The sequence below is a fragment of the Nerophis lumbriciformis genome, linkage group LG38, assembly GCF_033978685.3.
Source record: "Nerophis lumbriciformis linkage group LG38, RoL_Nlum_v2.1, whole genome shotgun sequence".
Lineage (NCBI taxonomy): Eukaryota > Metazoa > Chordata > Actinopteri > Syngnathiformes > Syngnathidae > Nerophis > Nerophis lumbriciformis.
Window position 1 is genome coordinate 17495368 of NC_084585.2, and position 21441 is coordinate 17516808.

At 40.6% G+C, this 21441-nt stretch overlaps 2 protein-coding genes across 4 annotated transcripts in view; one reads left to right on the forward strand and one right to left on the reverse strand.

Moving 5' to 3' along the window:
- Nucleotides 1-7870, reverse strand: part of rad54l2 (RAD54 like 2) — a 40455-nt gene extending 32585 nt beyond the window's left edge. Inside the window, exons 1-6 of one of the 3 annotated variants that reach the window (XM_061932590.2) lie at nucleotides 7813-7870; nucleotides 5902-6083; nucleotides 5289-5589; nucleotides 3200-3336; nucleotides 2973-3116; nucleotides 32-264 (exon numbers count right to left, since the gene is read on the reverse strand). In XM_061932590.2, the coding sequence (XP_061788574.2) occupies nucleotides 32-264; nucleotides 2973-3116; nucleotides 3200-3336; nucleotides 5289-5589; nucleotides 5902-6031 (945 nt within the window). In that variant the 5' untranslated portion in view covers nucleotides 6032-6083; nucleotides 7813-7870. Of the gene's footprint in view, nucleotides 1-31; nucleotides 265-2972; nucleotides 3117-3199; nucleotides 3337-5288; nucleotides 5590-5901; nucleotides 6084-6582; nucleotides 6650-6738; nucleotides 6886-7812 lie in introns of those variants that run through there. The other 2 variants (XM_061932588.2, XM_061932589.2) reach the window with 2 other exon arrangements.
- Nucleotides 7871-7894: 24 nt separating this feature from the next.
- The window catches only part of bap1 (BRCA1 associated deubiquitinase 1), a 31461-nt gene continuing 17914 nt past the window's right edge, over nucleotides 7895-21441 (forward strand). Inside the window, exons 1-7 of the mRNA XM_061932591.2 lie at nucleotides 7895-8124; nucleotides 8400-8429; nucleotides 8508-8562; nucleotides 14374-14506; nucleotides 14595-14714; nucleotides 21145-21206; nucleotides 21280-21422. Of these exons, the coding sequence (XP_061788575.2) occupies nucleotides 8088-8124; nucleotides 8400-8429; nucleotides 8508-8562; nucleotides 14374-14506; nucleotides 14595-14714; nucleotides 21145-21206; nucleotides 21280-21422 (580 nt within the window). The 5' untranslated portion in view covers nucleotides 7895-8087. The remainder of the gene's footprint in view (nucleotides 8125-8399; nucleotides 8430-8507; nucleotides 8563-14373; nucleotides 14507-14594; nucleotides 14715-21144; nucleotides 21207-21279; nucleotides 21423-21441) is intronic.

Here is a 21441-nt window from a genome sequence, read left to right on the forward strand (position 1 = left end):
CTTCGGAGAAAAGGACACGTGGTGGAAATACCTGGTGAGGTTTGACGGCCCCGGCCAGCTGGGGAGCTAGATAAATGTCCTTCTCCTCTGCAGGGTGGTTGATATTTACTAGCACGCGGCCCTGGGCATCAGGCAAGTTCAGAGCATCGTTGATGTGTGCTCCGCTGCTCTCCTCTGTGCCGCCAGTGCTACCTTCATCCTCATCCCCCGACTCGCTGCTTATCTGCAGGGCATTCTCGTCCCCAGAGCTGAGCTCAATCACATCTATGTCATCATAAAGTAAAGACTGTAAAGAGCTGGGAAAACATGTGCTGCATATCCTGTACTTCCTCATATATCCATATATTAACTACAGAGGTGTACATTGTTTATTGGTAGTCTATTTGTATTAGGGCTGCAACGATGAATCAATATAAACAATAATGAAATGTTTTTATCGCTTTATAATAAATGGATAAAAAGATTAATCACAATGTTTGTTTAGACCGTCAGAAGATGGGGCACAGTGCACAGGCAGTGATCCCTTCACATGCCAGTGTGATGATAGTTACGATGTGCTCTGTGCCCTTCAAAACAAACTCTGACGGAATTTTAGATAAGGCTGAGGTTATTAGCCAGTCTTGCAGCAACAAACTTTCTTATCATCGGCGCACATTAAGTTTTAACTAGCATCTTTAAAGCGAAACATGTACGTGAGGATGGTGTCGCTCGTATGAATGCTACATGGACAACAGAGGACAACAAACTATATACAACAATATTAACTATAAATGACAAAATACTGAATATTAACAACATACAGTTGTGTTTAAAACAATAGCAGTCCCACATCACTAGCAAGATAAACCTTTTTTTTTTTTAGAATTTCAACTTCTACAAGGCAAGCAAGTTTCTAGAAGGTTTAGTAAAGGTATAGAAAATCAACAGACACAACAGGCTTGACGTGCATGGTGCTGGTTCTGTGAAACAGTCATTTACTGAAAGGGGTATGTTAAAAAAGAGAGTAAGGTGCTGGTTCTGTGAAACAGTCATTTACTGAAAGGGGTATGTTCAAATAAAAAGAGTAAAATTAGTGAGGTCATTGATTATGTGAAGAAAAAGCTGTCAAACAGAAGGTCCTTATTTAAGTATCAGGACAACTGATGCTGCACATGCTGGCTGTGCGATTGTCCTTGAAAAACAGTAAAACGGGTTGTTCAAGGTTGTTCGGAAGAAAAGCGGTCTCTGATAAAGAAATGAATAAAACAGGGGAAAACCTATAAAGAAGTGCAGAAAATTATAGGCTGTTCAGCAAAAATGATATCAAACGCTTTAGAGTGGCAGGCAAAACCAGAAAGGCGAGGAAGAAAAAGAAAAACGATTATTCGAATAAATCGGAGAATAACAAAAATGGCAAAGGCTCAGCCAATAGTCAGCTTTAGGAGGATCAAAGAAGACCTAGTATTGCCTGTGAGTAAATCATACAACGTCTATGTTAAACCAAGCTATCTGCAAGAAACCCCCGCAAAGTTCCATTGTTAAAACAAAAATACAGCTGTTAAAGTGGTTAAAATTTGCCTAAGAACAGAAAATGTGCCTAAGACTGGCCTAAAAAGAAATGGCGTAATATTTTGTGAACTGATGAGTAAGATTGTTCTTTTTGGGTCTAAAGGCCACAGTTAGTTTGTCAGACGTCCTACAAATACTACGTTCAAGCCACAGTACACAGTGAAGACCGTGAAGCATGGTACAAATGCATTATAATATGGGGATGTTTCTTGTATTATGGTGTTGGTCCTATTTATCGCATACTAGAGATAAAGGATCAGTTTGTGTACATCAGAATATTGGAAGAAGTCTTGATGCCGTATGCTGAACTGGACATGCCCTTGAAATGGGTGTTTTGACAAGACAATGACCCCAAGCACACCAGCAAGCAAGCAAAATCTTGGTTCCAGATAAACAGAATTCAAGTAATGGAGTGGCCAGCACAATCTCTGGATCTCAATCCCATAGACAATGTGTAAACTGACATAAAAAATGCTGTTCATAAGGCAAAACCAAGAAATGCAGAGGAATTGCGGAGCGTAGTACTATTATCCTGGGCAACAATACCTATTGACCGGTGCCAGAAGTTGGTCGACTCCATGTACCACAGAAGTGAAGGAGTTATCAGAAACTGTAGTTATGCAACTAAATATTAGTTCATGATTGTCAGGAAAGTTGAATCTTCAAGCATCTCTTAGTTTATACAGTACATTTTTGAGTTTGTAAAGAAGCATGTCAACGCTGCTATTTTTCGAACATTATATTTGTTGACTTACTGTAAAATGTTATCAAATTAAATTACTTTATCCAATCTTCTTGCTTTGAAATAGAATGTGAAGCGTCCCCAATGCATTTGCGTTCATTAAAATACAATTTATCTGAATAATTTTAAGGTTTACTCGCCTTTTTAAACACACTGCTATAATTATGAACATACTCAGACGACCTCCTCGATTGAAATATTTTACAATTAAGCAAAACGCAACAAAAATGCAACAAACATGGGTAACAACACCTACAATCTACTATAATATCTCTTTTCAGCAGAACTTTGTTCTTAAAATCTGCTTCCGCGGATGGCTGGCAGCTTTGGAAACAAACCCCGCCTATACATCTTGGAGCTGCTGTGACATAAATTACCGTAATAACCCGTGAATAACTCAGAAGCGCTGATTCCAACCATTGAAATACTTTATACAGTTCAAGACTTACTGTAATTTGAATACACAACTGCACATCATAATGGCAGCTAGAGCTTCAATGTCAAAGGTCTAAAAAAACGATTTGGAAACGGATTGAAAATCTTAACGGACCGTTTTTTGCCCATGTCTGCATTAGCGGGACGGATGGATTAATTGGGGAAAGTCGTCTATTACAGTGGCAACCACAATTATAGGAAATACAGTGAAAACATGCTCACAGAGTTATTATATACAGTATATTACCATCTTGGATAGCATCTAAATCTGGTAGATTAGATTCCATGTTTTCATCTTCATCGCCGCTGCTGTCCAGGCAGATCACATCGTCCTTGCCGAGGAGGTCGGGGACCAGTTGGGACACCGCTTCTAAAATGGAAGCAGGGTCTACTGTTGGAAAGACGGAAATCAGAGATGTAAGTCCAAGTCCTGACCCCGCACAGATATTTGATAAAGGTAAAGTGACCATGAACCTAATTGGGAATCTGGTAAAGTTGGCGCTGGCGTCGGGAAGTCTTTTCTCTGCTGCTCCAGACGCTTGCGCCTCTCCATCTCCTCTTGTTGAGCAGCTTTGGTTCCAGCCTCCAGCTGGTCATCTTTCAGCACCTTCCTGTGAACACAAAATTCAAGTTAGTGGCAAACAAAATTGTAAAAAATGTGCACTTTCGGTCAAAATAGTAAGAACATATGCACAATTTTAGAGGTGTCTGAGAATAGCCGATTATTCGATTCAGAGGAGTCTGATTCGACTATGAACCTCACAGTCGAATCGTCGAACGTCGAACCCTCCTCCTCCCTCCGTTGGAGGCAGGCGAGTTGAGTACCAGAGGGCCCTCGCATACGGCAGTTGTGTTAAGAATGCTTCGAGACCGGAGACGCGGGGCCCGTCGGGACTCGCTGCTGCCAGACCCAAATTCCTTGCCGGAAACACGGCACGCTGGGCTACAGAACCCACCGGACCCCCCAGTCTTCCCTGGTGGTACTCGCAGAAAATTGGACCGGCGTGTAGCTTTCATCAGTTTGCGCAGGCAGCAAGCCTCCATCACTGTTCCCCTCTGGCAACGGTAATGGTCTTTGCGATTGTTAATCTACGGAAACCTTGAGGACCTCACTAAACTATTCAATCTCTGCCAGGTTTATTGGTCTAACTGAAGGTTTTCTAGCCTTTTTCAGGTGTAATCCCCATTAGCTGTGCTCTTACTAGCATATATGCTGTCATTAAAAAAAATGTCTGACTGATCATTGACTAGGTACAAGATCTAACGAATTAGACTTGACTATGAAAATTCTTAATGGAAGACAGACAGCTCTGCACAACTGATAGAGATCTAGTATAAAAGCTGTGTCAGAAATGCTCCATTTTGATTGAGTGTCGAAGTTATCAATTTCTACAAAAGGGCAGAATATTTTTACACGACATTAATGAAGAAATAATAAATAAGTTATTCAATGATTATCATTAATAATCAAAGTGGTCTACCACAGTCAATTATAAGTCATCATCATTATGATGTGGTGATTGTGACAGGTTGTGTTGTCATGTACTTTTGTCTTATTAAGTGTGCAGTAGTACTAAAGAAATGCAATTTACTTTCTCAATGATGGCAATTTTAATTACTTAAAGACTCATGCTGTACTGTCGTTAGTTAGCATGATGGCCAACACTTCTTCCTCACTCTCCCGGTCTACATGTTTGGTCGCCCTCGCTAAAAACCCATCATAAACGCGCTGTTAGAGCCATTTACTCTTTCTGTCCGTCAAATTCATGACGTCACTAAAGGGGTTGGCTCAAGGCCAAGTGCCAGTCTACTTAGGGAGGGGCTGGGATCTTGCTCAGGTGTTGCTGAGTAGAGGTGCAACAGTTTTTGACTGTGCCAGGCTATGATTTGTTTGCTCCTGTTTATTTTCCGTTTTGTTACAAAGTGAGTTTGATTTACCTGACTGTATGTTAATAAATATTTGTGTTAAACATGGACACAATTCTGGACATCAATTATTAGCCAGCTGCACATGTCTAAACTAGCTTCAGTTATATTCGGCAACCAGTAGCAGTAATAGTTTAGGACTTTACCGCTACACTTATGGCTCTAACACACCAGCCCCTAATTGCTACTGGCGTGATGAACAGAGCAATTGAAATAAAAATAAATACATAAAAATAGAGCCATAAGAGAGACAGAAAGACGGCGCAACCAATCTCGGTAGTTGATACTGTTACGTGATTGTTTGTTAGCCTGTCCCTTCCATTGCTTTGTGACACTTCAGGTTTCCTGTTTTCTGCATTCCCAGAGTGCAAGTGACTTCATGCAAAGAATCTTGCTTCATAATTTTTGTTTTCTTCCGACTAAAAAATATAAATATATATCAAATGTTTTGTCGAACGTATTTGATGTTTATATCGATTGTGTCTATCGCGATATATATTGATATTGTTTAATCGGACCAGCCCTAGAAGAGACTTTTGGCAACTGACATGAAAGCAAGGTTTGCTCTTCTCAACGGGCAGCGATGGCTATTGCATGCATTTAATTAGATTTTTTTTTTTTTTAAAGTTACACCCACCTGATATTTTTCCTCATGTTGACAGGCATGGAAGGTTTGGAGTGTTTTGGAGGCTTGGAGGATTTGGTTGATTTGGAAACTTTGTGCTTCTTTGACTTCCTGGAAGGTGGTTTGCTCTGGCTGGATTTGCCAGGGCTGGCTGGAAGCTGCGACCTGGAGGACGGCCTCGAGGGAGCCCTAGAGGACGGCTGGGATGCGGTGCCCGACGAGGGCTCAGAGGAAGGCTCTCCAGAGGTCGATGAAGTGGAGTCCCGGCTTTCTTGAGCTTTTTCATGCCAGCTCTGAGCACTGCCGGGTTGGTCTTTTGAGAGAGGAAACACCATTTTAGTTTCCACTTAGTCATTATCACAGTGCCTGAGAGAAACATTATTTGTTGCCAGCAACTTGACAAATATTTTTCAAACCTGCAACAGACAACTCCAGGTATGTTTAAAGGCAACCTGGATTTTAAGCTCCAACAACGAAAGCAGAAAATATACTAAAATATTTTTTTTCAGCAAGTATGGGAGGGCCCAACCTATAATGTGCCATACTTTGACGTACAATTGAACAGGCCACACTCTCGGCTTCCATTCATGCAACCCCAGAGAACATAAGAGTGAGAAACACTCACCATCATCCTCATCATCGCCACAGTTTTCATCCTCATCCGTGTCTTTATTGTCCTCCTCCTCTTCATCGTTTTCCTCATCGCTGTTGAGGCTTGGCTCCAGGTCACTCTCTGAAAAGGCCTCTTCAGACATGGCGTCTTACGGGGCTCTTTGAAGTATTACCTACACACCTTCATCAGGTGTCCTAAAAACGACAACAATAAAATGTCAATAAATCGAAGAGAATGGCTGCCCGCTCACCTATGAAACATTACCACCAAAAGAAGAAGGAATTGAGTGTTCTCATAGTTTTTGTATTGTAAATAAGTTAAAATTCATATTGCACGACTAAGATCATCATGAATGAATTGCTGAGTTCTGAAACATTTTATCTTTAAGGATTGTATTTGAATAGATTATGCATTTAAACCGATCCCCAGCATATGCAACTTAAAATGCTTTTAATGACAGTTGATTAAAAGAAACAAACATCCCGCAAGCTTGTATCGTCTAACTACTATTGTTTCTCGGTCTCATAAGCATCAGACAACTTGCTAGCTTGCTACAAAAAAACAAACATAACCGCCATCCATTTTCTACCGCTTGTCCCTTTAAATCCTCCAAACGAATCGTGTTTTCTTTAAGCAGTTACTGTAAACAATCTACCCTGGACTGTGACAGATAAAACGCGTTCCTTCACCCACCGTTTTCTTTGTTCGTTATGACAGAAAGATAACAATCATCGCGTGTGTGTTACGCTCTGCAGCTAACGTTGGTCCAAAATGACATTTATGCTAACGTTCTGTGCTATCCAAACGCGCCGAGAATTGCGGTCCCATTTCAATATTTTAGCAACATACCGTGTGTTCGTGTGCGTCCCACTGTTCAAAGCACCAATGTGAACACACACAGCGGCCAAGTAGTCGATAATTACGGTGACTATGAATATAAAACAGATAATCGTCTCTTAGTTCCAAATGTTTCCAGTGTTACAGTAAATACCTTCCTCCGATTGTTGTATGCAAACTAATGTTCCGGGTGTAGAATGATTAAGAGTACAAAAGCCCTTAAATTTATTTTTTTGGTTAAAAACATTTCAAGTGATTTAGTTAGCCCTTTTTGTATTTTGCCTTTTTTCTTCTTTTTTTATTTTTTCATATTTTGTATTATTATTATTTATTAATATTTAATACTCTATCTGTATTTTCTTTTGTTTTCTTTCCTTGATGTGGAAAGTGCCTTGACTTTTGTGTGAATTATAAATGTATGTTTGTTGTTCAATAAAAAAATTAAAAAAAATTAAATAAAATTAATGTTCCGGGTGTAGAATGATTAAGAGTACAAAAGCCCTTAAATTGATATCTTTGTTAAAAACATTTAAAGTGATTTATTTAGCCCTTTTTGTCTTTTTTCCGTCATATTTTGTATTGTTATTATTTATTAATATTTAATACTCTATCTCTATTTGCTTTTGTTTTAATTCCTTGATGTTGAAAGTGCCTTGACGTTTATGTGAATTATAAATGTATGTTTGTAGTGCAATAAAAAAAAATAAAAATAAAAAATTATGTTCCGGGTGTAAAATGATTAAAAAGAGTACACAAGCCCTTAAATTGATATCTTTGTTAAAAAAAAACATTTAAAGTGAATTAGTTAGCCCTTTTTGTCTTTTGTCTTTTTTGTTTTTCTTTTTTTCTCTCCATATTTTTTATTATTATTATTTATTAATATTTAATACTCTCTGTATTTGCTTTTGTTTTCTTTCCTTGATGTTGAAAGTACCTTGACTTTTGGGTGAATTATAAATGTATGTTTGTTGTTCAATAAAATTAAAACAACTAATGTTCCGGGTACAGGAATCCCACTAAAGAAAAACATTTCCTGATTAATTTGTTTTATTGTTGATATACACATCAAATTAAACGCAGATTTACCATAAACCGTGCCAGTGTTTATATTACGTCGTTGTCGTCTCTTCGGACTCCATAAAGATGTACCGGGTAAGTAAATATGTTTTTGTTTGAGGCCATCCGTCGATGTCAGATGACGTAAATTGTAGGCGTCCAATTCTCGTCTTTTGTGTTTATCTTCTGCTCCTCTCAGTTGTTTCGTCAATGGATGATCCGTGTAAGAATACTACTTCTACTTAGTGTGTGGACATGGGCAAGAAAACATCCTAAATGTTAGTTGTGTGTGTGAAAAATCAAAAATGAACAAAGGGTGGCTGGAGCTAGAGAGCGACCCAGGTAAGATTTTTCGATATTGTTTTATCAGATATTAGTACACACGTCAATTTAAACTCTGTCCCGTAACAACAACTGTTAATCAAGACCAAATCATTGCTCAAATAATTTTGTTGTTAAGATTGCATACCTTGCTACCTTTCTTTGACGTGCTATGGTTCATGTATATTCACAATGCGACATTGTCTTCTATGAAAATATAAATATGAATACAATTGATTTATGCTACCACAACGGTAATAAAATGTTGCTATCAATTTTATTACACCCGTTTACAGGATTGTTCACTTTGCTGGTTGAAGATTTTGGTGAGTAGTTATTTGTGTACCGTATGAGAATAGGCACAATTGGCGCCTGTTCTTGCAAAAAAACATTGTTTCTTGCAGGTATCAAAGGTGTGCAGGTGGAAGAAATATACGACCTTCAAAGCAAGTGTCAAAGGTACTGTTAACACTTCTGCTGAGAAAAATTTGCAATAGTTGAAAACTTTCTGACATGTGTGATTTATGTCCAAAGGAACGTAAAAAATAGGGCGATAGTGGTGCAATACCAGCAAAACCCCCCAACAAATATCGGTTTATACTGGATTGCATCTAAAATCTTTGATATGAGCTCGGACACAAGCAGTCCTGCCGCGTGTTTATTTGTTCAAAGCTGGACAGCCAATTAACATCTAAATGTCCGCCAATAAGCATGCAAGATTGGTCTTTTCATCTCTTTAAGGCAAGTCATTTACAAAAGGTAAATATGGTAGACTACAGGCTTATAGCAGCTAGCAGCTACACAACAGCTAAGCACACAATAGCACATTAGGTAGACATACATAATACGTTTCCTTAATTGATTGATATTGCAGTCTAAAACTTTACATTTGTCTATATAAACAAGTATTAAATAATTATAGTTGTAGATTACTTACACATACAAAGTTTTCAAGGCAGAAGCATATTAGAAAGTATCCAGTAACAAATGTGTCTGCATCATGTATGTCCACATTTTTACCATGTTTCGTGCTGATATCAAATTGGCTTAATATCGATATTGGCCAATACTTAAACCTCCAACATTGGTATCGTATCGGAAGTAAAAAAAAATGTAATGCGACACCTATAGTGAAAATTATACTGTAAATGCTCCAGTTAAAGTCTTCTATAGTTGACGGGTGCGTGTCTATAAAAGTATTTCATTAACCCCACAAAATGTAAGTAGGGTCATTTGGAGTTTTACTTGAAGCTTTATCTACCTCTGCATGCGCTTTCAAATACTGGTTGCGCTACACCACTGTCGGTGTGAACGCTTGCTGTGATTGCAACATGTACTGTGTTGTACACTATACTTCATGATACATGACCATGTGGTCAAAGAGAGTTACAATTTCATGTCCATTTTCTCAGGCATTCCAAATAATTATTAAGGTGTAAAAATTAAGTTATTTATGTATAATGAATCTTCAGAGTTTGGGAATATAATCTGCTCTCTAATTATCACTGTTTCCAATTAAATATGATTAATTGTATTTTATTTACAGTATATATAATGATGCACAATTGTATGAGTGGTTGTTGGGGACATTATTCAGAATTACCTCTTACATACACTACAGAAACACTCTCACACAAACAACTGAAACATTTTTCTCTCCCACACACTACTTAAACACTCTCACCCATGCAACTGAACTTTTTTTTCTCCCACATACACACTACTGAAACACTCATACTCGCTACTGAAATGCTCTCATGCACGCTACTGAAATGCTCTCATAGGCGCTGCTGGAATCCTCTCACATACACTGCTGGAATCCTCACACACACACTACTGAAATCCTCTTACGCACACTACTAAAATCCTCTAACACATAACTTAAATCCTCATACACACTACTGAAATTTTGTAACACACTACTGAAATTTAGTCACACACTACTGAAACACTCTCCTGCACTCATAACACAAACTACTAAAAGGCTTTACCACATTTTAGTAAAATGCTTTGATATAGAAAGTTAAACTGTGCCAGTTTAGTGGTGAATATTGTGAAGTGAATTATATTTGTGTAGCGCTTTTCTCTAGAGACTCAAAGCGCTTTACATAGTGATACACATTATCTACCACTTTAAGGTACATTTAAACCAGTGACCGGTGCAATGGATGCCGAGTGGATGCAGTTAATAATGTGAGAGTCCAGTCCATAGTGGGACCAGTAGGGGAACCTCTTCCATGTAGACACATCGCAGCGCAGGGACGTCACCGACTGATGCATAAGGAGTGGACCACCCTGGGTCCTGACTTCATGTGAAAGTCCAGTCCATTGGGAGGCCAGCATGGGATCATCTTGAATGGAGACAAGTCATTAGCGCAGAGACATCACCAACTGATGCAAAGAGGAGTGGTCCATCCTGGGTCCCGATTTTGAACAGCTGGCGCGTCATCCGTGGATTATCCGTGGAGTCTAATCCGTTATCACCTGGGCAGAGCAGAAAAGAGAGACCGCAGATCAACTGGTCTAAAAAGGGGTCTATTTCAAGTAGGGCTGGGCGATATATCGAATATACTCGATATATCGCGGGTTTGTCTCTGTGTGATATAGAAAATGACTATATCGTGATATTCGAGTATACGTTCTCACGCAGTTGCTTTTAGCTGCGGGAATTACACTACATGCGTTCATCACTTATTCTTGTCTCCTTCTCACAGAGACATAAAACAAGCGCACCTTGTTACATACATCACATACTGTCACGCGTGCAACGTTATACGCCCTCGCCGAGCAGAGCGGTAGCGGCATGGGTAACGTTAGCTGTGGTGCTAGCGGTGCAGTGCGAGTGGTAATAGGAGAGAGAGAAGGTACAAATCTGGTAACAAATGAAGGAAGAATAATTAATTCCCAAGAAAAACAGCACGGGGTCCATCGTCTGGCGGTGGTTTGGCTTCAAGCGGGAAGATGTTGAACAGACAACCGTAATATGTCAAGTATGCGGCAAAAGGGTTGCTACAAAAAGTAGCATTACTGCTAATTTGTAGCATAATTTGAAAAGTCACCCGCTAGAGAATGAGTGCTTGAAACTCCGCATGTCAACATCTACGGCCGGTGCCACACCCAAAAATATGCCCAAGCAACCATTTCCAGATCAACACCGTATGAAAAAAATAGTCAACAACAGAAGGAAATAACATCCGCAGGAACCAACACATAGCGAAAGACATACACTATTTGATTTCCTATTATGCAGCTAATTTTTATTTGACAGTTATTGAAATATCTTATGTGACATCATGCACAAAAGTACACTTTATATGTTTTAAACTATTGTAGTGGCGTTCTGTACAAAAAGTGCACTTTAGTTTAGTGTTGTTTTAATATGTCATCTTAGTGACATCATGCACAAAAGTGCACTAATAGCTTGTTTTAAAATGTCTCTGACAATCTTGCACATTTCTTTTTGGAAATTACATGAATGTTTGTGTCACTGCTTGATAACTGTTTAATAAATACAGTTTTGGTAAATTGACTTACCGTATTTTCCGTCCTATAAGTCGCTCCGGAGTATAAGTCGCACCGGCCGAAAATGCATAATAAAGAAGGGAAAAAACATATATAAGTCGCACTGGAGTATAAGTAGCATTTTTTGGGGAAATTTATTTGATAAAACCCAACACCAAGAATAGACATTTGAAAGGCAATTTAAAATAAATAAAGAATAGTGAACAACAGGCTGAATAAGTGTACGTTATATGACGCATAAATAACCAACTGAGAACGTGCTTGGTATGTTACATATTATGGCAAGAGTCATTCAAATAACTATAACATATAGAACATGCTATACGTTTACCAAACAATCTGTCACTCCTAATCGCTAAATCCGATGAAATCTTATACGTCTAGTCTCTTACGTGAATGAGCTAAATAATATTATTTGATATTTTACGGTAATGTGTTAATAATTTCACACATAAGTCGCTCCTGAGTATAAGTCGCACCCCCGGCCAAACTATGAAAAAAACTGCGACTTATAGTTCGAAAAATACGGTAGTTGTGATTTCCCTCTCTCCATGAAAGTTTAAAATTAGCATACATTAATGCCGTATGAACAAGAATGTTTTATTGTGGACACATAGAATCATCATACTGGTGTGATTATATGCATCAAGTGTTAATTCAAGGCTAAGGCAAAATATTGAGATATACATCGTGTATCGTGACATGGCCTAAAAATATTGAGATATTAATAAAAGGCCATATCACCAAGCCCTAATTTCAAGGGTAGAGTAGACAAATAAGTTTTAAGATGGGACTGAAATGCTTCTACTGAGGTAGCATCTCTAACTGTTACCGGTAGGACATTCCAGAATACTGGAGTCTGAATAGAAAATGCTCTAAAGCCTGCAGACTTTTTTTGTGCTCTGGGAATCAGTAATAAGCCGGAGTTCTTTGAACGCAGATTTCTGGCCGGGACATTTGCTACGATACAATCAGCAAGATAGGATGGAGCTAGACCGTTTAGTACAAACCCTGTTTCCATATGAGTTGGGAAATTGTGTTACATGTAAATATAAACGGAATACAATGATTTGCGAATCATTTTCAACCCATCCACCTCGTTGAATATGCTACAAAGACAACATATTTGATGTTCAAACTGATAAACCTTGTTTTTTTTTGCAAATAATCATTAACTTTAGAATTTGATGCCAGCAACACGTGACAAAGAAGTTGGGAAAGGTGGCAATAAATACTGATAAAGTTGAGGAATGCTCATCAAACACTTATTTGGAACATTCCACAGGTGAACAGGCAAATTGGGAACATGTGGGTGCCATGATTGGGTATAAAAGTAGATTCCATGAAATGCTCAGTCATTCACAAACAAGGATGGGGCGAGGGTCACCACTTTGTCAACAAATGCGTGAGCAAATAGTTGAACAGTTTAAGAAAAACCTTTCTCAACCAGCTATTGCAAGAAATGTAGGGATTTCACCATCTACGGTCCGTAATATCATCAAAGGGTTCAGAGAATCTGGAGAAGTCACTGCACGTAAGCAGCTAAGCCCATGACCTTCGATCCCTCAGGCTGTACTGCATCAACAAGCGACATCAGTGTGTAAAGGATATCACCACATGGGCTCAGGAACACTGCAGAAACCCACTGTCAGTAACTACAGTTGGTCGCTATATCTGTAAGTGCAAGTTAAAGATCTCCTATGCAAGGCGAAAACCGTTTATCAACAACACCCAGAAACGCCGTCGGCTTCGCTGGGCCTGAGCTCATCTAAGATGGACTGATACAAAGTGGAAAAGTGTTCTGTGGTCTGACGAGTCCACATTTCAAATTGTTTTTGGAAACTGGACGTCGTGTCATCCGGACCAAAGAGGAAAAGAATCATCCGGATTGTTATAGGCGCAAAGTTGAATCCTTTCTTTTGAATGCTAGGGGAACAGTGACATAGGAAAGTGATAAGTTAATAATATTTAGCACTGATGGACCTAATATTACAAACAGCTCCTTGATAGGTTTCCCAGGAAGTGGGTTTGTTTTGTCCAGTTTACACGTTGCAGGAGTTCCTCTGTTTTTTCTTCAAAAAGAGAAAGATTATTTTGGAGGGCAATATCCATCGTACATACATTCGTGTCTGCGTTAATAGAACCCAGTTGTAGCTGGGACACGTTATCTTTAATCTCCTTTCTAATGAGTTCAATTTTGTGTAAGAGAGAAAAACATTTCAATAGTGTGTGTGAAAGGTGTTCAGTAGTGTGTATGAGACAAAACATTTTAGTAGTGTGTATGAGAGAATTTCAGTAGCGTGTATGAGAGAGAAAAAATCAGTGTGCGTGTGAAAGCTTTTCAGTAGTGTGTATGAGAGAAAAACTTTTCAGTATTTTGTGTGAAAGGTTTTCAGTTTTGTGCGTGAAAGGTTTTCAGTAGTGTGTGTGAAAGGATTTCAGTAGTGTGTAGGAGAGAATTTCAGTAATGTGTATGAGACAAGAATTTTTAGTAGTGTGTATGAGACAAACATTTTTAGAAGAGTACGGTAAATGAGAGGATTTCAGTAGTGTGTATGAGAGGATTTTAGTAGTGTGTGTGTGTGTGTGTGTGTGTGTGTGTGTGTGTAAGAGGATTTCAGAAGTGTTTGTGTGAGAGAGTAATTGTTCAGTTGTTTATGTGAGAGCATTTCAGTAGTGTTTGTAAGAGGTAATTCTGTATAATGTCCCTAACGGCCCCCCATATAATAGCTTCATTTTTATTTCCAGCCCAGTCTATGGTTTCATCTTCCTGTTCAAGTGGATTGAGGAGCGTCGATCCAGGAGGAAAGTTAACACTTTGGTTGATGAAACCTCTGTCATCGATGAAGAGATAGTTAACGATATGTTCTTTGCACATCAGGTAAAGCATCTAATAGTTGCTGAAAGGCTACAGCATCTTTTAGTGATGTGTAATATGTGAATTTTCTCATTTTTTTCTTCTTCCTTAGCTGATACCAAATTCATGCGCCACTCATGCCTTGCTGAGCGTGCTTCTGAACTGCAGCGGTGTGGAGCTAGGCAACACCCTCAGTCGCATGAAAGCTTTCACAAAAGGCTTCAGTCCGGAGGTAACATTTTTCAGACATAAGCGGTAACGTACATAGTTTCCCCACTGTGTCTTGTGTCATCAGAGTGTCATACTTTGTGATAATGCAGGGTTTCCACAGGACTGAAATGTATTTGAGGCATTCGTAGTTGTGGCAGTCAATGATGTCATAATGTTCAGGGTTTCCCCTACATGTAAATGATTGTGGCATACTGCCACAATCATTTAAGATAAAGGCCGCCACACCTTCTTTTTTTATTGTACAAAAATCAAGTACCGGTAATGTGATTAGATAGATAGATAGATAGATGGATAGATAGATAGATGGATAGTACTTTATTGATTCCTTCAGGAGAGTTCCCTCAGGAAAATTAAAAACGATGAATATACTGTAGTCTGTTATTCACATACTAATGGCCATAATACATTTGAAAAACATCTCAAATATCATACAAAAATTGAGCTGACACCCGCTAAAACTAAGTAGAGAAAGTTGAAGAGAAATACATTTTATGTTAATTAATGCGTTTTTTCAAGCCTGTGAAGACCACCCGTATTTTTTTTTACATTACTACCGACAATAATGTCTAACTTAACGCTTTGTGCGTCTTAATTCGAACCTCCAGTTGGATGTGTCTGTGTGGGGAATGTGCATGTTGTTCCTTTGTGTGTGTGTGTGTGTGTGTGTGTGTGTGTAGTTTTTCTTGTGGTACTGTGGCTTCCTCCCACATTCCAAAAATATGCATAATAGGTTAATTGGCGACTAAAGTGTGAATGATTGCTTGTCTTTTTTTGCCCTGCGATTGGCCATACCTTTTTGGGTTAGCCTGTCAATGAGCTGGTCCATTGTATGTTAGAATTAAGCTAGCGGCATTAGAGCCAACCTTCGTCCTGTATAATTGTATTGCTTTTTTTCAGTTCATTTAAAATTTTATTATTAATTTATGGTGATTCCTACATGTATGTGCATATATGTTGTACCATACTTCCTTAATGTGCTTAGTTTTAGTTGAAAATATCAATAAACCACCTCAAGTTATTTGTCATCTTTAAATCAAAGAACTGTTTACATATTTGGCAAACTAAATTGCAACATTCAGGGAGGGCAGAATATAGTGTAGCCTGTGTTACCTTTTACAATGAGCAGCAAATATTGAAAAATACAGAATAATATAATATAGGAAAAATATGTTATTAATAACTAATAACATATTTGTTTATAAATATACATAAGTTATTTAGCCTTCTTAAAGAAGATATATGCATCATTGCAAATCAAAATGATCATGATGTCATATATGATGATGTCATATTGACCATGCCCCCTCCACGCCGCTAAACACGACTCCACCGCCACATATACAGTGGCAATCAAGGGAAAACCCTGGTGTTATTTGCATAATTTGCCATGACGCAAAACAGGATATAAAATTATTGACTTAAGTGTGTTTCTTATCGTGCAGCTGTAGATGCTTGTGCGTGTGTCGTATAACACACATTTAAAAAAACATTCATTATGTTTCCTGGGATCCATGCAAGTGTGCACAGATTTTAAAGGTAATGTCCATGTACGAACGAGTCCACCCCACAACAAAAGAAAAGAGGAAAAAAAAAGATCTTATTGACTACAGCGGCGGACTACAATAGCGGACCCGCGCAAAGCCCTTTGGGTAAATTTATACTGTCTTTGATCATCATGGCGCCGATCACGGCTGCCTCGGTGCTCTCGTGCGCTCTGTTTTGTTTGTTTTTGTGCGTAAATTGTGTGTCCGCATGCTCTTACACCCGCGAAGAGCTACTGAACATCAGATCCATCACCCCTACGGACTTATTACCGGTCATCTTAGCGTCAGCTGCGGATTTGGTCCATTCTTTGATCAAAAGAGGGAAACCGCACCGAAGAGTAAAGCGAGCGGGCGCCCTTGTCCGTCTCCACAGACGGGGATTACGCACGTCTCTACCTGCCATCTTTCTCTCCAACGTCTGCTCACTTGCCAACAAGATGGACGAGCGAGCGTTGCTGATGAGAAGAAACAAGGACTTTTCCTCATCTTGTGTTTTGTTCTTCACGGAGACGTGGCTGAGCGCAAGTGTCCCGGACAGCGCGGTTCAACTGGAGGGCTTTCATCTTCTCTGCGCGGACCGAGACGCGGGGCTCTCCGGCAAAAAAAGAGGCGGAGGAGTCTGCTTCTTCATCAACAGCAACTGGTGTACAAACGTGACGGTGATATCCCAACACTGCTCTCCTGCTGTGGAATATCTTTTCATTCACTGTAAGCCCTTTTACTCACCGCGTGAGATTGTTTCATTCATACTGGTGGCTGTCTACATACCGCCCAGCGCAGACGTGCGTGACGCTCAGCGCACGCTTGCAGGCCAGATCTTACATGTGGAACGGTCTTTTTCGGACTCTCTTGTTATCATACTTGGTGACTTTAACAAGGGAAATTTGAGCCAGGAATTACCCAAGTATAGGCAGTTTATTAAATGCCCGACTAGAGAGGAGAACACTTTGGATCACTGTTACACTACAATAAGCAAGGCATACCATGCAGTCCCGCGCGCTGCTCTCGGACTATCAGATCACGTGATGGTGCACTTAATCCCTTCATACAGACAGAGACTGAAACTGGCTAAACCTGTTATGAGGACCATTAAGTGTTTCATCGCTGAGGCTGTAGAGGAGCTGCGCGCATGTTTGGAGACAGACTGGGAGGCAATTGGAGTGGCCACGGACAATCTCGACGGATATACGGACACTGTGACCTCATACATTCAGTTCAATGAGGCGCGCATCGTTCCAACGCGCACCAGGGCTTGTTATAACAACGACAAGCCCTGGTTCACACCCAAGCTCCGACAGCTGCGCAAGGAGAAGGAGGCTGCGTGGAGAAGCGGGAACCGGAGTACCTACAGAGAAGCGAAGTACCACTTCAACAGGGAAGTGGAGAAAGCTAAATCTGTGTACTCTAACCATCTACAGGAACAGTTCCGCTCCAATGATTCTGCGGCCGTTTGGAGAGGGCTAAGGACCCTTACGAACTATAAGCCCAAAGCCCCCCAGGCCCTGAATGACCGAACTCTCGCTCAGTGCCTCAACATACATTACTGTCGTCATGAACGGCCTTCATCTCATCAAAGCTCTGCTCCCCCCACCATCACCCTCCCCACCAACGCCAGTACTTCATTAAAGGATTTAAAGGACTCTAAGGACATCACAGGACTCCAAGAACATCACAGGACTTTAAAGGCCCTCTCCATCCGAGAGGAGGATGTACGCCGGCAGTTCTTGAAGCTGAATACGCGGAAGGCCCCCGGGCTGAATGGTGTCTCCCCCTCCACTCTCAGACACTGCGCGGATCAGCTGGCTCCTGTCTTCACTGACATTTTTAACACCTTTCTGGAGCTATGCCGCGTGCCGTCCTGCTTTAAGACCTCCACCATTGTCCCTGTCCCCAAGAAAGCACGGATCACAGGACTTAATGACTACAGGCCTGTTGCGCTGACATCTGTGGTCATGAAGTCCTTTGAGCGCTTGGTCCTGCCCCACCTCAAGGACATCACCGCCTCTCTCCTGGACCCACTGCAGTTCGCCTACAGAGCCAACAGGTCTGTGGATGATGCAGTGAACCTGGCCCTCCACTTCATCCTGGAGCATCTGGACTCCCCAGGAACCTACGCCAGGATCCTGTTTGTGGACTTCCGCTCTGCCTTCAACACCATCCTCCCTAGACTGCTACGAGACAAGCTCTTCCAGCTTAGCGTGCCCGACTCCCTCTGCAGTTGGATCAATGACTTACTGACAGACCGAAGACAGCACGTGCGGCTGGGGAAGATTGTCTCGGACAGTCGAACCACAAACACTGGTACTCCTCAGGGCTGTTTACTTTCCCCCTGGCTCTTCTCCCTGTATACAAACTGCTGCACCTCCAGTCACCAGTCCGTAAAGCTGCTCAAGTTTGCGGATGACACTACCCTCATCGGGCTCATCTCGGATGGCGATGAGTCCGCCTACAGGAGAGAGGTGGACCGGCTGGCGTCCTGGTGCAATCTCAACAACCTGGAGCTGAATGCCCAGAAAACAGTGGAGATGATCATGGACTTCAGGAAAGTCACATCCCCACCATCCCCCCTCACCCTGATTGACTCTCCCACCCCCGTTTCCATTGTGGACTCCTTCCGTTTCTTGGGCACCACCATCACCCAGGACCTCAAGTGGGAGCCGGCCATCAGCTCCCTCATCAAGAAGGCCCAGCAGAGGATGTACTTCCTGCGGCAGCTGAGGAAACTTAAGGTGCCGACCGAGATGCTGGTGCAGTTTTACTCAGCCATCATCGAGTCCATCCTCACCTCCTCCATCACTGTGTGGTTCCCCGACGCCACAGTCCGGGACAAGCATCGACTGCAGCGCATCGTACGTGCTGCTGAGAAGGTGATTGGCTGCAAGCTCCCATCCCTCCAGGACCTGTTCTCCTCCAGGACCAGGAGGCGTGTGGGTCGGATCACAGCTGACTCTTCTCACCCTGGACACAAACTATTCTCCCCTCTCCCCTCAGGCAGGAGACTACGGTCCATCCAGACCCACACCTCCCGCCACCTGAACAGTTTTTTCCCCTCGGCCATCAGGCACATGAACAATAACAAGATCTAATAGCTCAGTTACAGCTCTTTTTGTTACCAAATCTGTGTTATGTGTTTTATGTTGCACGATTGCACCAAGAAAAATTCCTAGTTTGTGACCCCGTTCTCAAACAATGGCAATAAAAACTATTCTGATTCTGATTCTGATTCTGATTCTACATATGGATAATCCACTGACGTTACCAATAGGAACAACGTCACCAAACGGGCAGATTCCAATCGGCTCATTTCCCAGAAGTATGAAAGAAGGCAAGATTATTTTATAAATATCTCCACAATGCCTCCACGGTTTGAGGCAAATACACAACAGCAGGTACCAATAGGTAAGAAAAGTTGGTTTTGTATTATAGAGCCCAGAGTCGTGTATAAAGAGTCTGGCCACCTAAACAACAGGCGTCATGACTTCTACCAAGGCTGTGTGCGGCTGTGCCCGGGTGCATGCAACTGCTGTTCTTTTGTTAGTTTTCATTAGTTTTTCTGACGAAATAAACCAAAATAATATGTCTCCTGGTATATGTAGTTTTAAACATACTCCAGCTCATAAACTTACAATATGCTTACATTTCGTGAAAGTATAATTTTGCGGCCATATTTGATGCACTCTGCTATTACATTCCTGCAGTGTTTAGTGACCATCAGGCACATTAACACGGACCCGGCGCAATAAACATAAAAAAATACACAGACCAACCAAAAAAATTACTTACTACCCTCATTTTGCCAAAATCTTTATTAGATTTGGACCAACAATCATGTATGTCAACTGTGGTGGTTGCCTCCAAAGTATTTGTAATCACTGTATGTATCACTTATTTTATATTATTCTAACGGATCTTTCTTTTTTGTAACATGGTAAGTGAATAGGTTTACTTTTGTAGTTAATTCCCCATATTTCTGCACAGTAACTCAGATTTGGTAACACTGGTGAGCAGTAGAGCATATGGAGTGATTTTTGGTCCAGAACATATTTTGCTTTATTCATTATTAATGTATTTCTTACCACATTATGTTGTATATTTGATTACAGTTCATTTTCTCATCTATTATTACACCCAAAATGTGGTTTATTTTACTCTTTCTCCGTCTATTTGTATTTGTGTTTGAATATCTCTTCCACTGTTACCGATTAGCATTATTTTAGTTTCACTGAGATACAAAGAGTCTGTTTTTGTCAAACCATCTCTTAAATGCATTAACTTCTGATATTATTCTTTGTATTAGCTTTTGTGTGTTATTCCCTAAACAAAACACAGACACTGTGTTGTGTGTTTACATCGCACAAGACATTGTAGTTGGGCTCTCCAATGTGGACGTCGAACCTTCACTTACCATACTTGTCTTCTTTCTGGGTTGTGGGGAAAGCGATGTAAAATCTTTCCACAATTCACGTGGGTGGAGCTGCCCCTATGCTGCACAACAAGACATTTTTACCAGCCAAAAAACTAACAAGGAAGCACCGCAAAAATCTTAATTGCAAGGCAGCTGTAAATGAAATCTATTGCTATAAGATGAGTATGTAAGACTTGGCTCCCATATTTGTACCCGGCTGATAGTTTATTGTAAAGATGTGTAGAGAAGCCTGTTTACAAAGTCGTCCTAAATGAAGTGATAGGTGTATAAACTAGGATTAGGGGTGGTATATTGTTCAGTCGAAAAGAGGTTTTTGGACTTGAAAACTGAAAAAAAAAAGATTTATTTGTTTAGTTCTCATAAACAGACCCAAACAAAACATATTACAGTTCGAACATCATTAAAAAGTGACTTTTTCACAATAGGGGACCTTTATTTTGAAAATACAATGTGTTTTTCAGAGTAAAGGTTATGCAATTGGAAATGCCCCAGAGCTGGCCAGAGCACACAACAGCCATGCTAGGTATGTTACTGCTACGTTTTCCTGCTTCCTTGTGTTGGAATCGCTTCAGTTATCTCTGTGTGTTTCTATGGAGACCGGAGCCTCGCCACCTGCCCGAGAAACAGAATGGGATCAGTGCTGTGCGAACCATGGAGGCTTTCCACTTTGTCAGCTATGTGCCCATCAAAGATCGCCTCTTTGAGCTCGATGGTCTTAAGGCTTACCCGATTGACCATGGTGAGATTAGAAGGCCCCC